This window comes from Polypterus senegalus, chromosome 3 (assembly GCF_016835505.1).
Source record: "Polypterus senegalus isolate Bchr_013 chromosome 3, ASM1683550v1, whole genome shotgun sequence".
Classification (NCBI taxonomy): domain Eukaryota; kingdom Metazoa; phylum Chordata; class Cladistia; order Polypteriformes; family Polypteridae; genus Polypterus; species Polypterus senegalus.
In genome coordinates this window covers 66,188,839-66,209,678 of record NC_053156.1, presented here as the reverse complement: position 1 = coordinate 66,209,678, position 20,840 = coordinate 66,188,839, and the positions used below count along the sequence as shown (strand labels likewise).

The 20,840-nt window shown below is 38.3% G+C and overlaps 2 protein-coding genes across 5 annotated transcripts in view; both read right to left on the bottom strand.

Moving 5' to 3' along the window:
* Nucleotides 1–3,578: 3,578 nt before the first annotated feature.
* Nucleotides 3,579–12,216, bottom strand: si:dkey-6n21.13 (P2Y purinoceptor 3). Its single transcript, XM_039747393.1, has 2 exons — nucleotides 11,587–12,216; nucleotides 3,579–4,972 (listed from the first exon to the last, which is right to left on the bottom strand). Exon 2 carries the CDS (start codon nucleotides 4,866–4,868, stop codon nucleotides 3,744–3,746), a length of 1,125 nt encoding a protein of 374 aa, XP_039603327.1. The 5' UTR covers nucleotides 4,869–4,972; nucleotides 11,587–12,216; the 3' UTR covers nucleotides 3,579–3,743.
* A 9-nt stretch (nucleotides 12,217–12,225) lies between these two features.
* Nucleotides 12,226–20,840, bottom strand: part of si:dkey-6n21.12 (schwannomin-interacting protein 1) — a 32,469-nt gene continuing 23,854 nt past the window's right edge. For all 4 annotated transcript variants that reach the window (XM_039747397.1, XM_039747396.1, XM_039747395.1 and 1 more), the window contains exons 5-8: nucleotides 18,312–18,464; nucleotides 18,080–18,191; nucleotides 16,640–16,733; nucleotides 12,226–13,224 (exon numbers count right to left, since the gene is read on the bottom strand). In XM_039747397.1, the coding sequence (XP_039603331.1) occupies nucleotides 13,161–13,224; nucleotides 16,640–16,733; nucleotides 18,080–18,191; nucleotides 18,312–18,464 (423 nt within the window). In that variant the 3' untranslated portion in view covers nucleotides 12,226–13,160. The remainder of the gene's footprint in view (nucleotides 13,225–16,639; nucleotides 16,734–18,079; nucleotides 18,192–18,311; nucleotides 18,465–20,840) is intronic.

Sequence of the window (20,840 nt, the reverse complement as noted above, 5' to 3'; positions counted from 1 at the left end):
TTTCCAGCCTACAGAACTACATGTTCTGTGATACTGCGATTATTTAGTGTCAAGCTGTATTATTTATTTTATTTATTTAACCTTTGTTTTATGGTGGCCGTCTGACTGGAATGTGTACAGCAAAGAACAAGGTTTTCAGTTTAGTTCTCTGCCACTGTGTTACCTTGAGCAAGTCACTTAACTTAGCAGTATTCCAGTTGTAAAAATACAAATACAAATGTATCGCACATGTAATGTGCAAGTCTCTTTGAATAAGGGCATCAGCTAAATAAAGAACTGCTTCATTATTGGTTGTTACATACTTTTTGCAATGCATTATTATTTGCTATGCAGGGTTTTTGTGATAAAATAATAAAGATTGATTGATATAACTTACAGCCAAGATTCAAAAAACATGTGCTAGTCAGACAGTCTGTATGCTGTTCCATTAATGGCGAGCAAAATACCAAGACATTTTAAATATGCAGCACAAGTAAATATAGAGAAGTGTTTACTCAGAGTACATTCAGGTTGAATGAATTGCTTTTTCTTAAAACCTGCAACTTTGTATTTACAGGCTAAGCACCATAACTGTCTTGGCACTTAACTGAAGTGCTCGGTTATTCATAAGGTGGTCCTCAAACATAAAAGAACATTTGCAAATGGAAAATCTTTCAAAACTGTGATTGATTCTCAATTAATTAAATGAGTGTATCCTTGGGATGGAGTGATGTCTTACATTTGCATAACTATTAGGATTTCCCTCATTGTAGCTTGCTCCTCTTTTTACGCTTTTGTTTTGTCAGATAGCATTCTTGTCATAAGTTGTGTTTAAATCTACTTTATGATGACTGAATTACTTGAAATTTTTGACACCATTATTTGCCATCTGAAATGGATTTTTTGAATTGCACTATAGTCACACCTATTGTACCCCACACATTTCCTTTCTATAGTATACACATAAAAGTGCATCTAAAGATTTCTTGACTTTGTAGATGTTGTATCTGCTAGTGGAAGTTAAGTGACAATAAGAACATAGCGAAAAAACAATATACTAATAAAATTTGTTTCCATATATTAATTTTGGGGTGGCATGGAGACGCAGTGGTAGCGCTGCTGCCTCGCAGTTAAGAGACCCAGGTTCGCTTCCCGGGTCCTCCCTGCATGGAGGTTGCATGTTCTCCCCGTGTCTGTGTGGGCTTCCTCCAGGTACTCCGGTTTCTTCCCAAAGACATGCAGGTTAGGTGCACTGGAGATTCTAAGTTGTCCCTAGTGTGTGAGTGGATGTGTGCCCTGCAGTTTGTTTCCTGCCTTGCAACCTAACTACAGGGCCACAAGGGTATTCTGGAGCCAATCCCAGCCAACACAGGTTGCAATGCAGGAAACATACACTGGGCAGGGCGTCAGCCCACTGCAGGGCACACACCCACACACTAGTGACAATTTAGGATCGCCAATGCACCTAACCTGCATGTCTTTGGACTGTGGGAGGAAACCCATGCAGACATGGGGAGAACATGCAAACTCCATGCAGGGAGGACCCAGGAAGCGAACCCAGGTCTCCTAACTGCGAGACAGTAGCGCTACCACTGCTAATATGCTCCTCCACAAACCTATTCTGTTATGAATTATTTTTGTTTTAGAATATTTCTGTACATTCTTGTATGTTTTTCTAGTCCTTTTTCTTACTTTATTAAACATGCTGAAGCCATTTTCTTTGTTTTTTACTTATAACTTTGTTTGGAAGGTATTAAAATATTATTGCAGCTTCTGTGGTGCTGTAATTTTCTGACTTATGTTCTTAGTGGTTGCTCTAGCATACTTATGTGAAGACAACTGGGGGTAATTCACGTAGCACCATAAGAATGTCAGTATAAAGGATGCGGATAATCCTTTGAAAGTTATATTGTGTGATTACTTTTGATTGGTAATACCTGTAAAAAACCCCTTAGAGCTTCATTTATTATACTTGTTTTAAGATTTTGTTTTGTACATGAGATCAGATCATTTGGGTTACTTGGCATTCAAACTTGGTTTGATTATTCTTAACATGTCTTATCCTGGTACCTTCAACCTGAAAATACGAGTTTCCTTAATGACCGAATTCATTCTTTGTTGATCCTGCTTAATCCTTTTCAGTGTCAGAGTTCAGAGCTATACCAGTAAGAAGGTAAAATCCAGCCATGAATGCATTTCATCAGTCAATACAAAAATCAATTGTTCAAATACTAAGTGTCATCAGGAGTCCCATCACTTTATATTCCTGCAACACCTTGCAGAAGTCATTCAGGAATACATAGTAATAAGTCCTCTCCACATCAACCAGGTTGGTGAACTGCCACAGGGTTTACCTTAGGTTTGGGAACCTGTCAAGATAAACAGCCATTGACAACCTCCACTACTAAGATGGTAGTGAGATAAAAGCACAAAGACAAATAGATACCCCCAAATCCATGTGCATTCAATTAGGAAAAGAAGAGTCTTGCTGAATTCCAGGCCTGCGTTTGCAGTTATTTTGTAAGCATTTTGTAATCAGGTCAGCAATATAACCCAGCTAATCTATGGCCTGATATGGTTTTGTGGAGGTGTCTTGTGAGCTTCCCACCTGCAGTTGAAAGATGGGAGATGATTTTAAGAGAGTCCGTAACCAAAAACTGATAAAATTTTGTATCTTTTTCCACCTTGTTTGTAGTAATGGTTGAGAAATTTTTTAAATATTATGTTTTTATTGAAAGTAGAAATAAAATTCCTCATACAGTGGTCTTGACATTGCACCCAAAATGAACAACAGGAATGTTTTCAAAACATCCATTAAAAAATCTTGTTACTTGGATTGCATAATCATTATGTCAGGTATTCAGCCATATGCCACCAGCATCCTAAAAATGCATTTTTCTCACCAAAAGTCTCACCTTTCAGTCTTTCATTGGCCGTTAAACATGCACTCATAGCAGCAAACTACAACTGCAGTACTTCAATGACAATTTGTGAAGCTGCATTTGTGAATTGATCTTCTGCTTGTTGAAGCATCTTATTATGCATACTGAGGCATACTTTTCACTTGTTAATGTTTTCAGTTGCTTTTTTTAAAAAACTTTTAATGTACAGTAGAACTGTACACCTCTGTTCCACCTCACTCTGCAGTATCAATATTATGTGAAGCACCAAGGTAATCATTGAATAAGCTATTACTGGGCAGGACTTTTGGCCAATAAATGAGGATGGAGACAAGTCCTCAATTCAAAAGCTCAATCATCTTGTGCACACCTCACTCACACATAAAATGTTTTGAGCATATGATTAGATAGTTGGCATCTGGGTTATGCAGCACAAGTAGTTTGAGATTTTTATGGGAATTTTGCCACTGTGTGCTATTGTTCAGTACGGATGCCTATTGAAGCATCTAATGAAAACATTAGATTAACAGTTTTTCTCAGCCATCACTGCATGCAATGTGGGGTGAGTAAAACAAATTATTATAAATTATAATCTATAATCCATCTACAGTAGTGACCAGAATAAATATGCAAGCATTCAAATAGAATAGACCTTGAATTGAGACAATCATTTTCTTTTTATTTCTTACTTTTGTCACAATCACCAAAAGGGCTCCATCATTGAGTCCAAGAATTATCCACTAAATATCTAGTTGCACCAAACATCACAACATTGTGACTCCTGGAGTCAAAATATGAACTTCTTACGCTCCCATCAGGATGTCAAGCCAAGCTCATTAATTAACTGTAGCCTGTTAAGTTTATTCAGGGTAAAGTCTTAAAGATATTTCCTGAAGACTTTGAATCATGATTAAGGCTCTCCTGCTTCTTCTTGCTACTTTTCAGACATCCTTGAGCACACTTCTCCTTAGTCAAGAAATAGAGCAGAGCATTTAACCAGGCATTAAAAGAAGCCAGTGGCCTGGTCACTTTATAACAGATGGACACTAGTCGCATGGATCTGCAGTCAATGCCAGAGGATACTTTCAGGAGTAAGAAGATGGTACGGGTCACATGAAATGGAAAGAAGCACAGTGCAAAAAGGAAGGTGATAGTAATGATGGTTTTAATAGACTTGCGGCGTTTGTGAAATCCGGGAGTGGTCATAGCTGAAAGTGCACCAGCTTGTAACTGTTGCTGGGAGCGCAAAGTTTGAAAGATTGTACTGACTACTCTAGAGTAACACCAGCCTATAATGGAGAAGGGAATGAAAAAGCCAAGGATATGTAGCAGAATCCCATAGGGCACATAGTGGGGCAAGTCATGCTCCATGGCATCATCCCAGCAGTTTACCGTGCCCTTTTGTACTTGGCCAGTCTTAGCAAAACGAAATATAGGACTAGTGAAGGCAAAGACAACTGCCCACACTAAAATGCAGATACCCTTGACGGTGCGTTTCGTTTCCAAGGTGATTGTCTTCATTGGGTGGCAGATGCCAAGATAGCGGTGAAAAGAGATGCATGTGAGGAAGAAGATGCTGCAGTACAGGTTGAAATAAAACAAAAAGCGTACTAAGCGACACATGAAATCACCAAAGACCCAGCAGTCTTTCATGACATAACTGGCAACCAGAAAGGGCAGTGACAGGCCATACATGAAATCGGTGGAGGCCAAGTTAACCATGTAGATGAGTGAAGGGTTCCAGCGCTTTGTCCTTCTGAAAGAGCGATGAAGAATGACTGCATTGAGGCTGAGACTGAAAACAAAGGTAAAGGAGTAGCAGAGTGGAAGGAACACATATTTGTAACTTTCATCTATACTGCAGGACGCTGATAAGTTAGCATATAAAACAGGGAGAAAGCTTAGGTTCCTGGTGCCACTTAACCTCAGGCTTTCCGAAATGCTGCTAGCTTCTTTGTCAGTGGTATCTGGATTCACATCTCCATCCATTACAGCTGGGTTTCAAGGATGTTAGCCAAGAGATAGAGTTTCTGTACTCATCATTGACAGCAAACCAGATAGAAATATGGACAGCGTATTAAATGCCAGGAGCACTGTAAAGAAGAAAAACAAATATGAAATTAAGAGACTAAATACAAGTTGTATTGAAATGAGGTTACAGGCCTTGGTTCAGGAATATATGGAATGAGCCATGTAAATCCTAATATTTAATCTGATGATGCTATCCCATCAGTAGCATCTGGAGTGACTAGGGGAAAATGATAGCTTGTTTAGTTGATTTACTATTTGACCCTTACTCAATGGCAGTAACCTAGATGGGAGTTTTACTTCATAGTACAGTTTACAGATGCTTGTTGATTTTGGCTCAATCACACAGTACTCAGTGCATCTTTTTCATTGCTCCAGGGACCTGCTAAATGTTTTAATATCATATTTGTTTCTTTATTTACCACAGTAAAAAGGTAATAGTTAACCATCAAGTGTAGACAAAACAGTGATTTTAAAAAATTTGAAAGCATAATAGATGCATATAAAAACCACTCCTACCTTCTTCTCCCTAACTCTGTTCAATATCCCCACCCTGAAGATGCACAATATTAAAAGATACATTTCTGCTATAAAAAATTAAAAATAAAATTCTTTCAAGAATTTTTGTGCTGATTGCCACCTGTTTAAATGATGCTTAGAGGCATCATTAATTGTCTTGGAGGTTAACTACAAATGAGCTACTGTCAGTTATAAAATTGGGTGTACAAGTGCCTGAGAGCTATGTGATCCTGGGATGTCCAGTAAGATGTTATTAGAAGTTGTACCCAATAAAAGTAGTCTTCTGCAAAAATCTCAAGTGGTGTTACAGTGTTAGGATTATGGTGCAGATTCTATTTAATGATAATTGTTAAGAGAAAAATGTGTGTGGTGTGGTAATCATATGTTTATAGGGTCATCACTTTCACGTGAACAGAGTACAGTGATGCATATAAGTGTCCCTATTTGTCCCAGAGAAAGCATCATAATGAAAATTTTTGGTGGTGTATGATAGAGTTTATGTAACCACTTATGTTAGGGATTCTTGAGCATAACTAGGCAATATTAAATATGATATGTAACATAGGAGTAATGGGCACTTTCAGAGGTAAGGTAAGGACCCGATTTGATGGGTACTTAGCTCATTATAATTGTATTCTTAAAGGAGTAAGCACAATAAGGAGACTACTCCTTTTCCAAATGAGCATAGAGTGCTAAAGATCTGAAACTGAGAATAAACATAAGATGAAAAGTTAAATAGAACATGAAGCATTTTAGAGCAGAACACAACTATACGACAAAAGACATATAAAGCAGAAGAGATAATTATATAAGTATTTCTTTTCCTGAGATGTGTTCAACCCAATGCCCACTTCCAATCAGTCACCCAACTTATGAATCCCACTGTTTGTTCAGAAGGAACATTTGCATGGTTAACCTCTAATTAGTAAGTTTATATTATTATAAAATGGAGTAAAACTATGCCACTTGTGGTTGTATCCAACTTGTCAAATCAAGAGAACATGTCAAATAATTGGTCTTATTTCAAATCTGCAAGACTTGTGATTTAACTTAACAGGAAGCAGCCAATGGAGGAGACAGAGTGAGGCCACAAAAATTGCCATTTCCAGGCACAGATTGAGGAGAAGCATTACCCATAAGTATGACAAGATGGAAAACAAATGCAATGATAAAACTCTTAGTCAGGCAAAGTTAAACTGGTCTTGTCCCTGGATTGCATAAGAAAATTATGTTTATGCCATGGTTTATTACCCTTTAAATATATACATTTTGAAGGCAGAGATCTGATAAAACCCAACATTAGGTAGGAGAGGAAAGAGGAATCATTGAATGAACAAAGTAAACTGTGGGATCATATTCATTTGTAATAGGTGCTATCCACACCAAAAATGAGAGTTCAATAGCCTTCTTAACATCTGTCGATTTTCTGCAAAGAACTGGTTATGCAATGTGCAAAGTGAAGTACAAATGTTGAGTCTTGGAGGCTCTGATCAGGGCGCTCGAGAGACTGAGTGAGGAGTCTGAGTGTCTGGGCTTGCGGGTGTCCTGGATAAAAACCAAGATCCAGGCCTTTAATGACCTCTTGGGCACAGCCATCAGCAGTGTGTCTGTTTGTGGAGACAGTGTTGACCTTGTTGAGAGATTTACTTAACTTGGCAGTGACATTCATGTCTCTGGTGACTCTTCCTATAAAGTCAGTAGACAGATTGGGAGAGCATGGGTTGTCATAAGGTTGCTGGAAAAGGGTGTCTGGCGCTCCTAATATCTATGCAACAGGAACGAAGGTTCAAGTCTTAGTGCTTCCTGTCTTGTTATATGGTCGCGAGACATGGACGCTATCCAGTGACCTGAGATGAAGACTGGACTCGTTTGGTTCTGTGTCTCTCTGGAAAATCCTTGGGTACCATTGGTTTGACTTTGTGTCAAATGAGTGGTTGCTTGTGGATGCTCAAATGAGGCACATTACCTGCATTGTGAGGGAGCGTCAGTTATGGCACTACTTACCCATCCAGTAATTACAGTACGACACTTAGATTTATCAGTTAATGTGAATGATTAGTTTTTCTACAGGCACATAGCTAACAGTTTACCTGGCTTTCTTCCATTACTATAATAATGAGCATGTAAATGATGTGTTTAGAACTCTATGTGCTAAAATAATAAGGGCCTTAGTTCTTAATGTTGAGATTTGAATTTCATATTACTGGTTAAGAATATTAGTATGATTGTTCTTTCCTAAATTCTTTAGTTTTCAGTTAGCTATTTTACTAAGTCTCTACTGATTTTTATGAGATTCAAAAGTCATGGGATTTTTCCTAATAAAGCTGTTATGGTTGCTCAAAGACTTGCAAGCTCAGAAACTGAACCTGGTTGAGCTGCAAAAATTAATTCACCGTTATACTTCTTAGAGAAAACTTTGTCTTTTAGCATCACTATACTGAAGTTCCGCATGGAAGCATGGGAATAAGTAGCGGTAGATTGACTTTAATCAGACAAGCTTAATGATCAGAGATCATAGAAAAAACAAAATGGATATCACATGCTAAAGAGGAATGGGAGATCAGCATGTCATTGGGTTTTACTGGTGTGAGAAACAAAAGACATATCTCTGACAGTAGTATACATAGCTCGATTGTAGTTTAACATAATTATGCAGTGCCAACAATAAGGAAAGATATGCACAAGGAGGGTGCTAGAAGAAAAAGAATTATCTAAACTTAGAGCATTTGATTATATAACAAATAACAGAGAATATATGGTTATTGCTGGTAAAAAGGAAGGGTAAAATGGTGTATTCATGTAAGCTGAAATAAACTGCACATTTTTAGTGCCCTGCTCAACAAGTATACATGGTATATAAATGACAGTCTGGCATACTTTTTTGTTGAAGCTTTGGATGACATAACTATACTTTAACATTGATTAGAAATTCTAGATATATTTTAAAATTAAGATAGATTGACCTTCCAAGTATGGAGTGAGTCTCAGTAGCCTATGCAATAGTTTGTTGAATTATGGGAATGCACATTCCTTGAAAGCACAGTTATATTAAGACCATCTGTTTGTTATGTGCCCAAAAGAGTTTTCTCTGCATATAAAGGTTTTCTCCCACATAGGAAAGATGTACAGTTTAGGCTGACTGGCAACTGTAAATTGTTCCTTTTTGCATGAGTGTCTAGTCTGTACCCCTGCGATGGATTGGTATCCGATCATGAGCTAATGACTGCCAAGTCATGGGTGCTTCCAGTATACTTCCGAAGAGCTAGAAAAGGTTAATTCAGAAAATGGGTTAATGATGGACTTTGTCAACAGGATACGTAAGCAAAGAGAATGTTTGAGGGATGTGATTAATAAATAAACTAGCTATAACAACGCCTCCTGCCATCCATGGAAAGAAGTCTATAATATTAGACAGATGCACAGCAGTTAAGAAGGATAAGAAAATGCATAAATTACTTGTACGCTAACATGACTCTGTGTATACATTTAGTTTGTATGTTCAAATACATGTTGTATATAAACGTTTTATGCTTATGTATCTACTTATTGAACAGCTAACATATTTAAGATGTAAATACCTCCTTATATTTCCTTCCCCATTCCAATGATCTGCAGGTTAGGTCTATTGGTGATGCTAATTTGGCCCCACTGAAGGTGTGAGTGAATGTTCATCCTTTGATGGACTGGCTGCCTGTCCATGGATTGTTCTTGCCTTGTGCCCAATGCTTGCCAGGACAAGCTCCAGCTTCCCCACAACCCTGCTCAGGATGAAGTGGCTTTTGTAAAATTAATGGATGGATCAAATGCTCTGTCTTCATTGAGAATTATTTTTCTTTGCTTTTTTGTATCAAGAATCTTTACCATTTGCTCCTGTGGTTGGTCTAGACCAAGTAACATATGCTTGGCCTTGTGCAAAAAAATATATTGATATTGTGCAAAAAATATCTTTATTTTGCTGAGCAGCTGAGATGGAGAGAATGGCACATGTGCTTGCACGCTGAAATATAGCACGAAAATGAATGCAGTATCCTGCTTATAAACACACATATCTGCATAAGCCTTATAATCTGTATTAGTGATTCCAGCCTCTTTCACTACATTCATTTACAGGTGTTGCATATCTTTAACCTATACCCTGCTTGTGAGTATATGCCCAAGATTCAAAATTGTAAAATCTAAAATGTAATCGGTGAGCCATACATAGATATAAGGATATACTTTACGTATAAGTAGATGTCTGTCCATTTGGCAGCTTCATCCTGTTTGCAATAAGCCATCTGTTGGACTGTATTTTTTATGCATGTAATAATAAACTACATTGTACTTTGTGGTTTCTCCTATATGCTTCTTTGGAATATACATGCAAGATTCAAATTTGTGAAATCTAACTGTGGATATAACGAAGGACCATTGGAAATGTAGTTTTGCTGGATAGTACTTAATTATGATAATAAAAATCTTAGAGAAATCAGTTTGATTGTCATACTTTAAAATGATCAAATTGTCCCCTCATTTTCTACAAATCTTCTGTCCATACCTTGTCTCTGTTTATTTGTTTGATTCACTGGATTCAAAGTTGTATGAGAAACAGTAAACAAACTTCTGGCTGTGGGTAAAGGTTAAGCAGTGCAGGCAGAGTGGTGTAGTGGTTAAGGTTTTGAACTTCAGACACGGAGGTTGTGGGCTTAAATCCCACTTCTGACACTGTGTGACGATGAGCAAGTCACTTGATCTGCCTGTACTCCAATTCAGAAAAAAAACCAAAATAAAATGTAATCAACTGCATCATAAATGTGGTAAGTCGCCTTGGATAAAGGCATCAGCCAAATAAGTAAATGTAATATTTATTCAATGCGGTTTTGTGTGTCTGTGATATCCTCCATTTAGACCCTCTAGTTTTTGGATTGCATAGCCCGTTTTAAGCCACATAACCAAACAATTTAACACCCAGAAGTGAATGGCCATTAGTATCAAACCTGTGGAATCCCCAAGTGATGCTGAGCAAGGCAATTTACAGAAAGTGTTCAGATTGTATAAACCTGTATTCTCTTATCTCACAACCCTGTACTAGAATAAAAGGGCTTGGAAAATGGGTAGATGTATTATTCTAAAATTTTGTTTGGAGGTGCACTGTGAAAGGCGTTATATAAAATTGTGACTGGATACCAAGTGGGATAAAGAATTCTAAAAGCAGAAAAAATGTGTTTATCTTCGTGCCACCAGACACAAAGCGTATAGAATTGTAAATGCACCCCCAAGCGTAAAGCCTATAGAATTGTGAAAGTGTCCCATTTCCATCTAGCAGAAGGTACTATAGCATCCAGACTAGCTCTGCGAGGTTCTGTAGCAGCTTTTATCCCTCAGCTGCCTGGACACTTAACTCTGTGTTGCCCCCGTGCCCTCAGAACTGCTCCTAGTAACTTGTTTATATGTAGCATATTTGTAACACTTGTTACTACTGTAGTTTTATATTTATAGTTGTTATTATTTATTTATTGATATTTATTTAAAATATTACTATCTATTCACTTACCTATTTATTTAATTATATATTTATCTATTCATAGTACAGTACAGTTCTTTACCTGTCTTGCACTTGTCCTGTGTTTATGTATATGTTGCACTGCGGTCCTGAGTAATGTTATTTTATGGCACTGTATACTGCAATACTGCATATGGATGGATTGTATGACAATAAAGCGTCATGACTTGACTTGACCTGTGAATATATAGAATACTGTCCGGGTGGATGATCGCCAGTATTCATTTCCTGTTTTCCTCCATGTTGCGCAAACTTCACCATTTTACCCTTTCCAAGCTGTTCAGGGTTTACATACAGACGCTGACTCAGGTGCCGTGCTCCATTACTCCCACAATGAGTAACAGAGCCTCCTCTCACATGGCACATTGGTGCTTTTGACTACCCTGAATCTCTTGTAATTTTTCTAAAACTCCTTGTTATTTGTCACAAATAATACACAATTGTTTTATCCATTATCAGGTAATACCGGTTAATATCAATTAATACCCATTTTAGCAGTAATTACTGTAAACTCCTGTAGTGTGTCGTAACGTGTACTATGTGTACTCTGTGCTTAAACCCTCTCCCAAGCTCTTAAAAAATCTTTTTGATTTGCTTTGCTGCCCTTTGGAAAATTACCTTGGTTATTCCTGGAGCCTTATCATCCCACCACTTAAGGTTCTGGATAAAGAGATTGTTGTTCCTTGGAGTGATACAGTTCCAGCTGCTTGGACCTTAGCGACAACCTCCAGTTCCACCACTTCACATTGCTCTATTCCTGCTGTTTGCTTCCACATGTGAGAGTGAACCCCAATGCAGACTTGCCTTCTTGATGTTACCTGCTTATTCCAAGTGACAGTTTCACTGTTGTACACTACATTGCCATCCAGGAAGCCATTTGAATCTCAATTTCAGCTCCTCTTACATGCACTGCTGCCTCTGCTGCTGAACAACTGCACAAAATGTACCTGAGCGTCTGTGGCCTCTTCAGCATGTTTCCAGCTCCTGCATGCACACCCCCTCCCACTCCTTCTGGAGATCTCACGGATCACTGGCCACCATGTCCACATGAACACACAGACACACCACCATCTCCACACTTAAACTCATCAACTTTAACAGAGACAAATGTAAGCAGCCAGACACAATCGAGGATGTGAAAGAGAACATAATGTAGTACACATTACCACATTTTCTCCCTTGTCTGGCCATGCCTACATGATGGTTTTATGTGTAAAAGAGATCTTGATTCTGCTGGCTGAATGTGATATTTTCCCATCAAGCACATAGTATTGGGGTTTGTATTAATGACTTGTTTTTTATTTATTTACTATTTTATTCACAATTTTTAATTTTTTTGTAATAGACTCAAGAGTTTCAGGTTTGCTACTGTATTGTCATGTTTGCTCCATAAATTGCCATATTTTTGTGGATGGCATCAAATAAAATAGAGTGACAGATAGCAGCAAAACAATCCATATTGGTCTTTCACAATGTTGCTCTACAAAATAGCACAAATGCTTGCAATAGAATGAAGTTAATGGAAAGCAGTTTGTTGACTTTGTGAAGAGGTCAGGTTGGAGTCAAAGATTTTTGTGAAATTCCTTCCTGAAAAGCTTTTTTCCTTGTAACAGTAAAAAAGAATGTTTTTGTCTTCAAGCATCTCATCTGTGGTATTTGGAATGACTTTAGTTATCTTACAGAAAAATACTGGGTGGTCTGTTTGACATTATATACTTTAGAGCTCCTTTAATAAAAGGTGAATAACCCCTTTGTTTCCTCGTTTATAGCACTTCTCACATTTATTAAAATAAAAGAATTGTTCAGGAGCTCAGAGGTAAGATGGTTAAAGTATAGTACTGACACCCCAAGGGATAAGCCTGTGTGTCTGAAAACAAGACCATAGTTTTTGGAATCATATTTGGAATCCTACTGTGTATGCATTTCAGCCTGAGGATGCTTAGCCTAGCATCCTTGCAGATTTATTCCACTAGTGTGAGAAATTCATCCTTATCACAGATTCAGCAGCCAGCAGCAAAAGTTAGCTAAGATCTTCACGGCTTTTTCCTGCCCAGTTCCAGAAATACCATGACCTCCAACAAGAGACATCTAAATTTGAAAGCTGTCTGCTTCTAGTAACGTGGAGATTCTGGATGAAATGTATTAAAAATTAGAATAAACATTCTTCTGTTGCCAATTTCAGGTTCACATGTTCATTCACGCTGGCGGTATGGTCGCCTGGTCCGATCAAACCTGGTTTGCTTGTTCTCAGCTATACTGGAAACATAAAATGAAAAAAGGATAAATGGTGAGATAATAATGTAAAGATGAAGCCAGGACTTTCAGTTTGGACATCTTTTCATATTAACAGAAAATCACAACAGATAAGGCAAAGCATGAGCATCAAAAAGTATTAAATCTCTGCATCTTATTGGGTCTTAGTATGGCTTGAGAGTGCTACTTATAGTTGAAAGTGTGTTGCGGTTTTCTGTAATGCAGCAGTTAAAATGATATTGGCATGACAGTTGGAAAAAAATTAATCGTCAACTAGGGAAGACCAATTTTAGAAGCACAAACTTGTTTACCATAATAATTGTGAGTTAACTTTATTTGACTTCAAATGCCAGTGGTGCAAGAAGTTTAATAAAAAAAGACCATTAGAGATATCACAGAGGGGATTCTGTTTCTGTTTTCAGGACCCTTGTCCAATGGATTAGGGGGAAAGGAGGGTCTTCATTTTAAAAGCCCTGTATTACATGAATGTGTTTTTTGTTTATGATGTTAGCGAAGTTTCCTGGGAAAAATGCACGTGCTTTTGCGTAGCAAAAGACTGGATAATTGACATGTGGATTATGGGAAACAAGCTATGTGACTATTTTTTTTGCCCATGAATGTTTTTCATATTGTTTGCCGTTATACAATATTTTCCAACATTAGCTGGTATTATGTCATACACTTTTTATGTTCATTCTCCATGAAAAGAAAGATTACACATTTTTTCTTTGGTTGTCTACTACATGAGGCAAGTAACATATAACAAAACATACCACACAAAAACAAAATATTTAGGAGGAATATTCCTTTAGTTGGCAGATAAATTAACTGCTCAAAAAAATGAAAGGAACACTTTGAAAACACATCAGATCTCAATGGGAAAAATCATGCTGGATATCTATACTGCTATGGACTGGGTAATGTGTTAGGAATGAAAGCGTGCCACATAGCTTGATGGAAATGAAAATTATCAACCTACAGAGGGCTGAATTCAAAGACACCCCAAAAATCAAAGTGAAAAAATGATGTGGCAGGCGAGTCCATTTTCATTGCACCAACTCAAAATCGTACTCAGTAGTTTATATGGCCCCCCACATGCTTGTATGCATGCCTGACAATGTCGGGGCATGCTCCTAATGGTGTCCTGGTGGATCTCCTCCCATATCTGGACCAGGGCATCACTGAGCTCCTGGACAGTCTGAGGTGCAACCTGCCGGTGTCGGATGGACCAAAACATAATGTCCCAGAGGTGTTCTTTTGGATTTAGGTCAGGCAAGCATGGGGGCCAGTGTGACAATGTGGGTTCTGGCTCCACACTCCCATTGCTATTGGAAGCACTTGAACCCAACACCGTCGATAATGTTGCCGAGTGAGCTAGTCAATGGAGGCAAATTACTGAGCAAGGGGAAGGTAGAAAGTGTAACAGTGCTTTTATTAAAAACCCAACAAAACAAGTGTTCATAAATAGTGCAGTACTTCAATGTTCATTAAATAAATAATCCATAAAAAGAACACGTGGAGGTTAAAAATCAATAAATAGAAAAAGCAATCCTTAAAATCGTGAGGTTAAAATCTTCTCTTGGAAGCAGTCTTAAAACACTAACAAAATCCGGTGCCTATTTTCTGTATGCGTCTCACCTGCTAATCCCGTTTGGGCATCGCAGCAGGCAAGACGCTCTCTGCAGCTGCCCTCCTGAAACACACGCACGAGACTGGAGACCTCCCGATCCCTGGCTTCGGTATGGCACTCATCCCAGTCCCGGAGAACTTGGTTTCCCACAACGGCCAGGTCGCTCACGTTGGGGATTCCCACCACCAAGTCTCCCGACTTCCGCTGCCTTTCCATGGCCTCTCCGCGGCCAGTCGCCTTCCCTGGTCACTCCCGCTACCTGATCGCTCAGCGGGAGCGACATCAACACCAACACGAGGGTGTCGGCCTAACACCCAGCTTCCATGCAGCTGTCCACGGCGCCGATCGCGCTCACCACACTCACGCACCGTCTGCTTCCTCTCCTGCTCCCGGTAACCTCCGTCCTCTCCTTTCCTTCTTTCTCTCGCCATTTCTTTTTCCCTCCGAATGTTTCTTTCTTCCTCTAAAACCGACTCGCGCTTCTTTTTAAAATGACGAGGGCCACAGCAGCTGCAGCATTAGCCGCGGGACAATCATGAATGTGGGCAGTTCCTCACCTGTGCACTAGGTGAGAAACGCCCACACCCTACGGATCGTCCCGCGGCTCACTATGGCCCAACGTCCCCTCGATAAGCCGCGAGCACATCAATTATTTATTACAAATGGCCTTTTCTCAACGAGCTGTGGACCCATAACACCACAGCCAGTCAATGGTATCAATTCCTTCATCCTCCGGGAACTGCCTGCATACTCTCACCATATGAGGCCGGGCATTTTCATGCACCAGGCGGAACCCAGGACCCACTGCACAAGCACAGGGTCTGATAATGGGTCCAAGGATTTCATCCCGATACCTAATGGCAGTCAAGGTGCCGTTGTCTACCCTGTAGAGGTCTGTGCATCACTCCATGGATATGCCTCCCCAGACTATTACTCACCCACCACCAAACTGGTCATGCTGAACGATGTTACAGGCAGCATAACGTTCTCCACGGCTTCTCCAGACCCTTTCATGTCTGTCAATTGCTCTGGGTGAACCTGCTCTCATCTGTGAAAAGCACAGGGCACCAGTGGTGGACCTGCCAATTCTGGTATTCTATGGCAAATGCCAATCAAGCTCGATGGTGCAGGGCAGTGAGCATAGGGCCCACAAGAGGACATCGGGCCCTCAGGCCACCATCATGAAGTCTGTTTCTGATTGTTTGGTCAGAGACATTCACACCAGTGGCCTGCCGGATCAAAATATTTTGAGGGTGGACCTAAACAAGGTATTCTTGATTTTGTAATTTCTGTGTACTAAAACATGTGAATTGTAGGTTTCTAAAATGTGCAGTTTGTAGTTTGTGTTTGATTTTTCAGAACCTAGGAAAAAAAGGTTTCTGAAAACCACAAAATCAAGTATCATGTTATCATTAAACAATAATCCTTCACAGATTCATTAACGCCTAGTTACTCTCTACCAGGACCAGGGATTGCATAGCAATGGTGTTTCTCTTTAATATTTCAGGCTCAAGAAATTTTGATCAGTATTTTAAACTATGTTTCCATTATTATGTCAATTGAGTGTGTATCTGAATTCCATAATAAAAATAAGTTAGGTGGTATAAATTGCATATTTTTGTAGTGTTACTCTATGGCTACCGATCTTGGGCAAATCCCAAAGCTCTTGTCAGCAGGACATGCATTTTCTAACCAGGAGCAAAAAAATAAATAATGTTTACTTTTCTTTCAAACTGGTACTTAAAAGTAAAGTAACCATGGTTCTAAAAAGAAAGAGTAAACACTTACACTGTCAGGTCTTCCACCTCGGTCAGGATGGCGTCCCTTTCAATTTGCAGCTTGTCCCGGCACAGTAGCAGACATACCAGCTCCGAGCTCAGATCTGTGGGCAAGAGTCACAGATTCAGCAGCATTCCTACAGTCACTCATCTGCTCCCATTAAGTGTTTTACTTTTTGATCTCTTTTAGTCCAAGTAAAAATGTCTGAAGAACTTCAATTGAGTTTTATGCTGGATTGTTCCAGTTCAGTCTATTAGGCCATTTTTACTCATTTTTACTCATTTCAAAAATAATATATTTAATTCTGCTCTTAAAATATATTTATTATAGTATGTCTTGCTAACCTGTAATTTGATTGTGCAGAACTCATTGCTTTGGGACAATGTAATATCAAGTTAGTTTCAAAAAGTAAAGAAGCCTCAAAACATCTGTCATGGGGGCTAGCATTCTAAGAAAAAACCTAACATCCCATGTTTGTGATTTAAATGGCCACATGCTAAGGGTACTTAGAGAGTCAGATATAATTTGGAAGGTCAGATTAAATAAAATAATATTTGGTCAGCCTCTTAGTGTGGGCAAACACCAGCAAGGGTGAATGAAGCCTTGTTTTTAAAAACAGATATTAAACAAATTCTGGTAGGTTGGATTGAATCATCCAACAATAAGATATTCGACCTCCACTCTATCATATGGCCTGTATGTGCAGATGCATGCTGTAGACAATTATATATTTTGAAATACAGGATGGTTTACAAAAAAGCTTGTTCAAAACAAATACTAATTATTTTAATTCAGTCTATTTATGGCTGGTCTTCTACACTGATAACGAGGAAAATATTGCTACCAAGGAGCAAATAGTAATGTGAAATCAAACAGGGATGGTGCATGTGATAGTAGACATTATATGGGTTAGCTATGGATCAATTGAATCCATTATCATGACATAAACAGCTAGGTGCTGAAAACGTTGACTCTAGAAATAAAGCATGAAACAAGCCATTTCTAAACACTTTCCAATACAGTGCTGGGGAAGTTGAAGACAGGAATCATTATTATTATTATTGTTATTATTGTAAATTTTGCTAAGACTTTCATCAAATGTGGCTTCAGGACATCTTATAGTTGTTTGCATGGATTTTGTACAATTGGAGTGCAGGCAATAGAGAGAAATGAACTAGCAATCTTATGGCTTGATGTTCAATGTCCAATGGACTGAGGCTTAGTCAAGGTTTTGTTCCAGTATTGCGACAGTTGATGGTTCCTAAATAGGAGAAATGGGTTCAGATAATAGGCGTGTGTAAGAGTTAAAATAAAGATGGGTAGTAAGCAATTGTATTACTCACAAATTGTTTTGTCCAGTTCTCAACCACTACAATAAACATAGTACCTGTAGACATACAGTCATTGTACACATACATTTGAACACCACACCCAGAATTTCTAACTCACCCTGGACAGCCTGCATCAACGATGCTCTCAGAGACTCTAATTTCTGCACTGAAAGTTTCTGCAGATCTACTCTTTTAAGTCTTCTAGGCAGTTCCCTTGGGCTTTTACTTTGCTGTTAATGAAGAAGATCATTGGATAAACAAACAGATACATTTGAACCTGGATTTTTTTTTAACACCCAGTATTAACTTTACTGTCTCCTAGTTTCCTTCTTTTTTCCTTATTTAATCACCTTGTCTTCTCTTTGCCCCTCCTTCGCAGCACCTTCTTTAGGTCCAGCTGCCACATATGACTGGTTTTGCAACTCTTCTGGTCGCTCTGCTGTATTTCTTTGGGCTACTGGGGGTGGGGAGAACTCTTCCGGTTGGGTGTCATAATAATGTTTCTTAAAAGAAAACAATACAGAGACAGAGGCAAATGTCAAATCCACACTTATGCTGTTATAGAGTACAACATAATTAAGAACCTAGTGTTCTTAAACAGAACCTTTTATAATGATCAGCATGACATTTTACAAGACAGGAGTATTCTTTGAGTTACCCAAGATCATACTGGTGGATCTGAATGTGTAACTGCTGGCTTTATATTTCAACTCTTTAATTTCACTTTTTAATTTGAGTTTATTTTGTGCAGCATTCTTTTCTGAGTACAGGCCCAGAAGGAGTGCACACATTTATAGCTATAATGCCATAACAGAAATAATTACATCATACATTATTTTCATACATCCATTACTCAATATACAAATAGAATATATTAAATAATAAAAGGACTGACACAGGGGCATGTTTCCAGTGTCTGAGAACAAACCATCACAGTTGCGAAAAATATTACAAATAAAAGAAACCAATACAGCCAATAAAGAATGAGCTGGGATAAAACCTCAATCAGCTGGACACCAAGTATCCTTGCAACCCCTCCATTACATGCACACATAAAATTCCTAAATTACTTAATAAGTTAGTATAAAGTACTCCCTGACATACGAGCACAGGCTGTGCAGAAGCTGCTTTGTCTCCTTTACCCTCTCCGATGGTCCTAAAAATTTCGATTAAGACGTTACACCACAGAATTGCTCAAGATTATGTTAGAATTACCACAGAGGTCGCTGATGGATGTGGGTATTTGTGAATTTAATACAGATGCTGGAAAGTTTTCCCTCATTTTGAGAACAATACAGTAGTGTGTTAGCCAGCAGTACCATTCCAGCTTGAGGATGTTAGGTAAATATGGTTTAAATGGCCCCTATTTATGTAAAAGTATGATTTTATAATTTTCTTTCCAAGTACTTCACACCATATAGTTGTCTCCTTCCTGAGCACAGTTATTGTCAGCTAAAATAGAAATTGAACAGAAATCACTTTGAGCCAAAAGCAGTCACACCTGACTGCATTTTTGAGTTAGCAGTTGAAAACACTTTTTGTAATGCAAAACCTTAATAGTCAAGTGATCCAGTGTTATAATAAAAGAAGCAAGTAAAAACATAAACAGAGCACACTTCCGCTGCAACAAGGAGGAAGAGTCGACTGTAGTCTAGTGACCAGTATAAACCAAGTCAAAATTTGTTAAGGGGAAGTCAATCCTACTTTTGTCTTCATTCAGAAATGGAGAAACAAAGCAAGGGGTCTAATACCAGACCACTTAAAGCCTATCACACAACAATGAAAAAAAATGTTTTTAATTATCTTGGATCTTCAGGAAGTACATGGTGCAGACCTTTAAACCAGCATGTAATTCTGGCTACCTGAGAGTAGCAACGCAGTGGCAACTCTAACGAAATGACAATGTCCATATGGAAAGCAATATGGCTTACCAATAAGATGAAAAAAATATTTTAACAAAAACCTACTGCACATAGCACAAAATAATTAATTCTCTGATCAAAACTCTTCAATAAATCTCAAAATAACAAACATACTAAATGATAACAGAAAATGTGAATATCATGAGCATAGCAATATACAGTAATGACTCAGTTAAGTGAATGAGATTGTCATGATTTAATTGAGGATCAAAATATTTTGATCGTCTTAAGCTAATTATTATTATTATTAATTTTTAACATTTCGGTATTGCACAATGATGATGTTATCAGTTCCAACATTTTCAGTTTTAGTCTTAATGATCGGGAAGATTGTCTAGATGTAGTATTATGATACTGAGCTATTAGGATCTATTGACCATATTATAATACATTTCAAAGTTTTTTGGTAGTGTGCGTATTCAAAGATTACAACAGTGAAGTTTGATTTTAATAGGAAAAAAATTCAGCAGATACAGCAAAAGCCTAAATATGATACATTGTAATGAGCTTTTAAGTGTGAACAGTGTTGTTGTGCAGCAGGTTTAAGAGTGTTCTACATGCAAGAAGCTTAAAAAGAAGTTTTGGAGATAAAAATGCTGCTGTATATACTCATGTTTAAGTTCTCCCACGAATAAGTCGGGGTTTGATTTTACCATATAATTTCCTGTATTTTATAATGTCAGTCGTATACGTAGAATGCGGAAAACTTGCGCTATTGGTCCAAAAGATTATGATATACTAACGCCCACCTAAGAGAGTAACCACGGAGAATACTGCCTTTTTTTTCTATGTATTGTGCCTACGTGACCACACGGTAATACCCGTACCATTCCGAAGTGACATTTGCACTGTTTTGTGTTTTGTGTATCTCACACTCTCATGCACCTTTGTCGTAAGAGCATCCCTTATCTACGATGGAGCGTTCGATCAGAAGAAAATATGAAGCTGGTTTTAAAT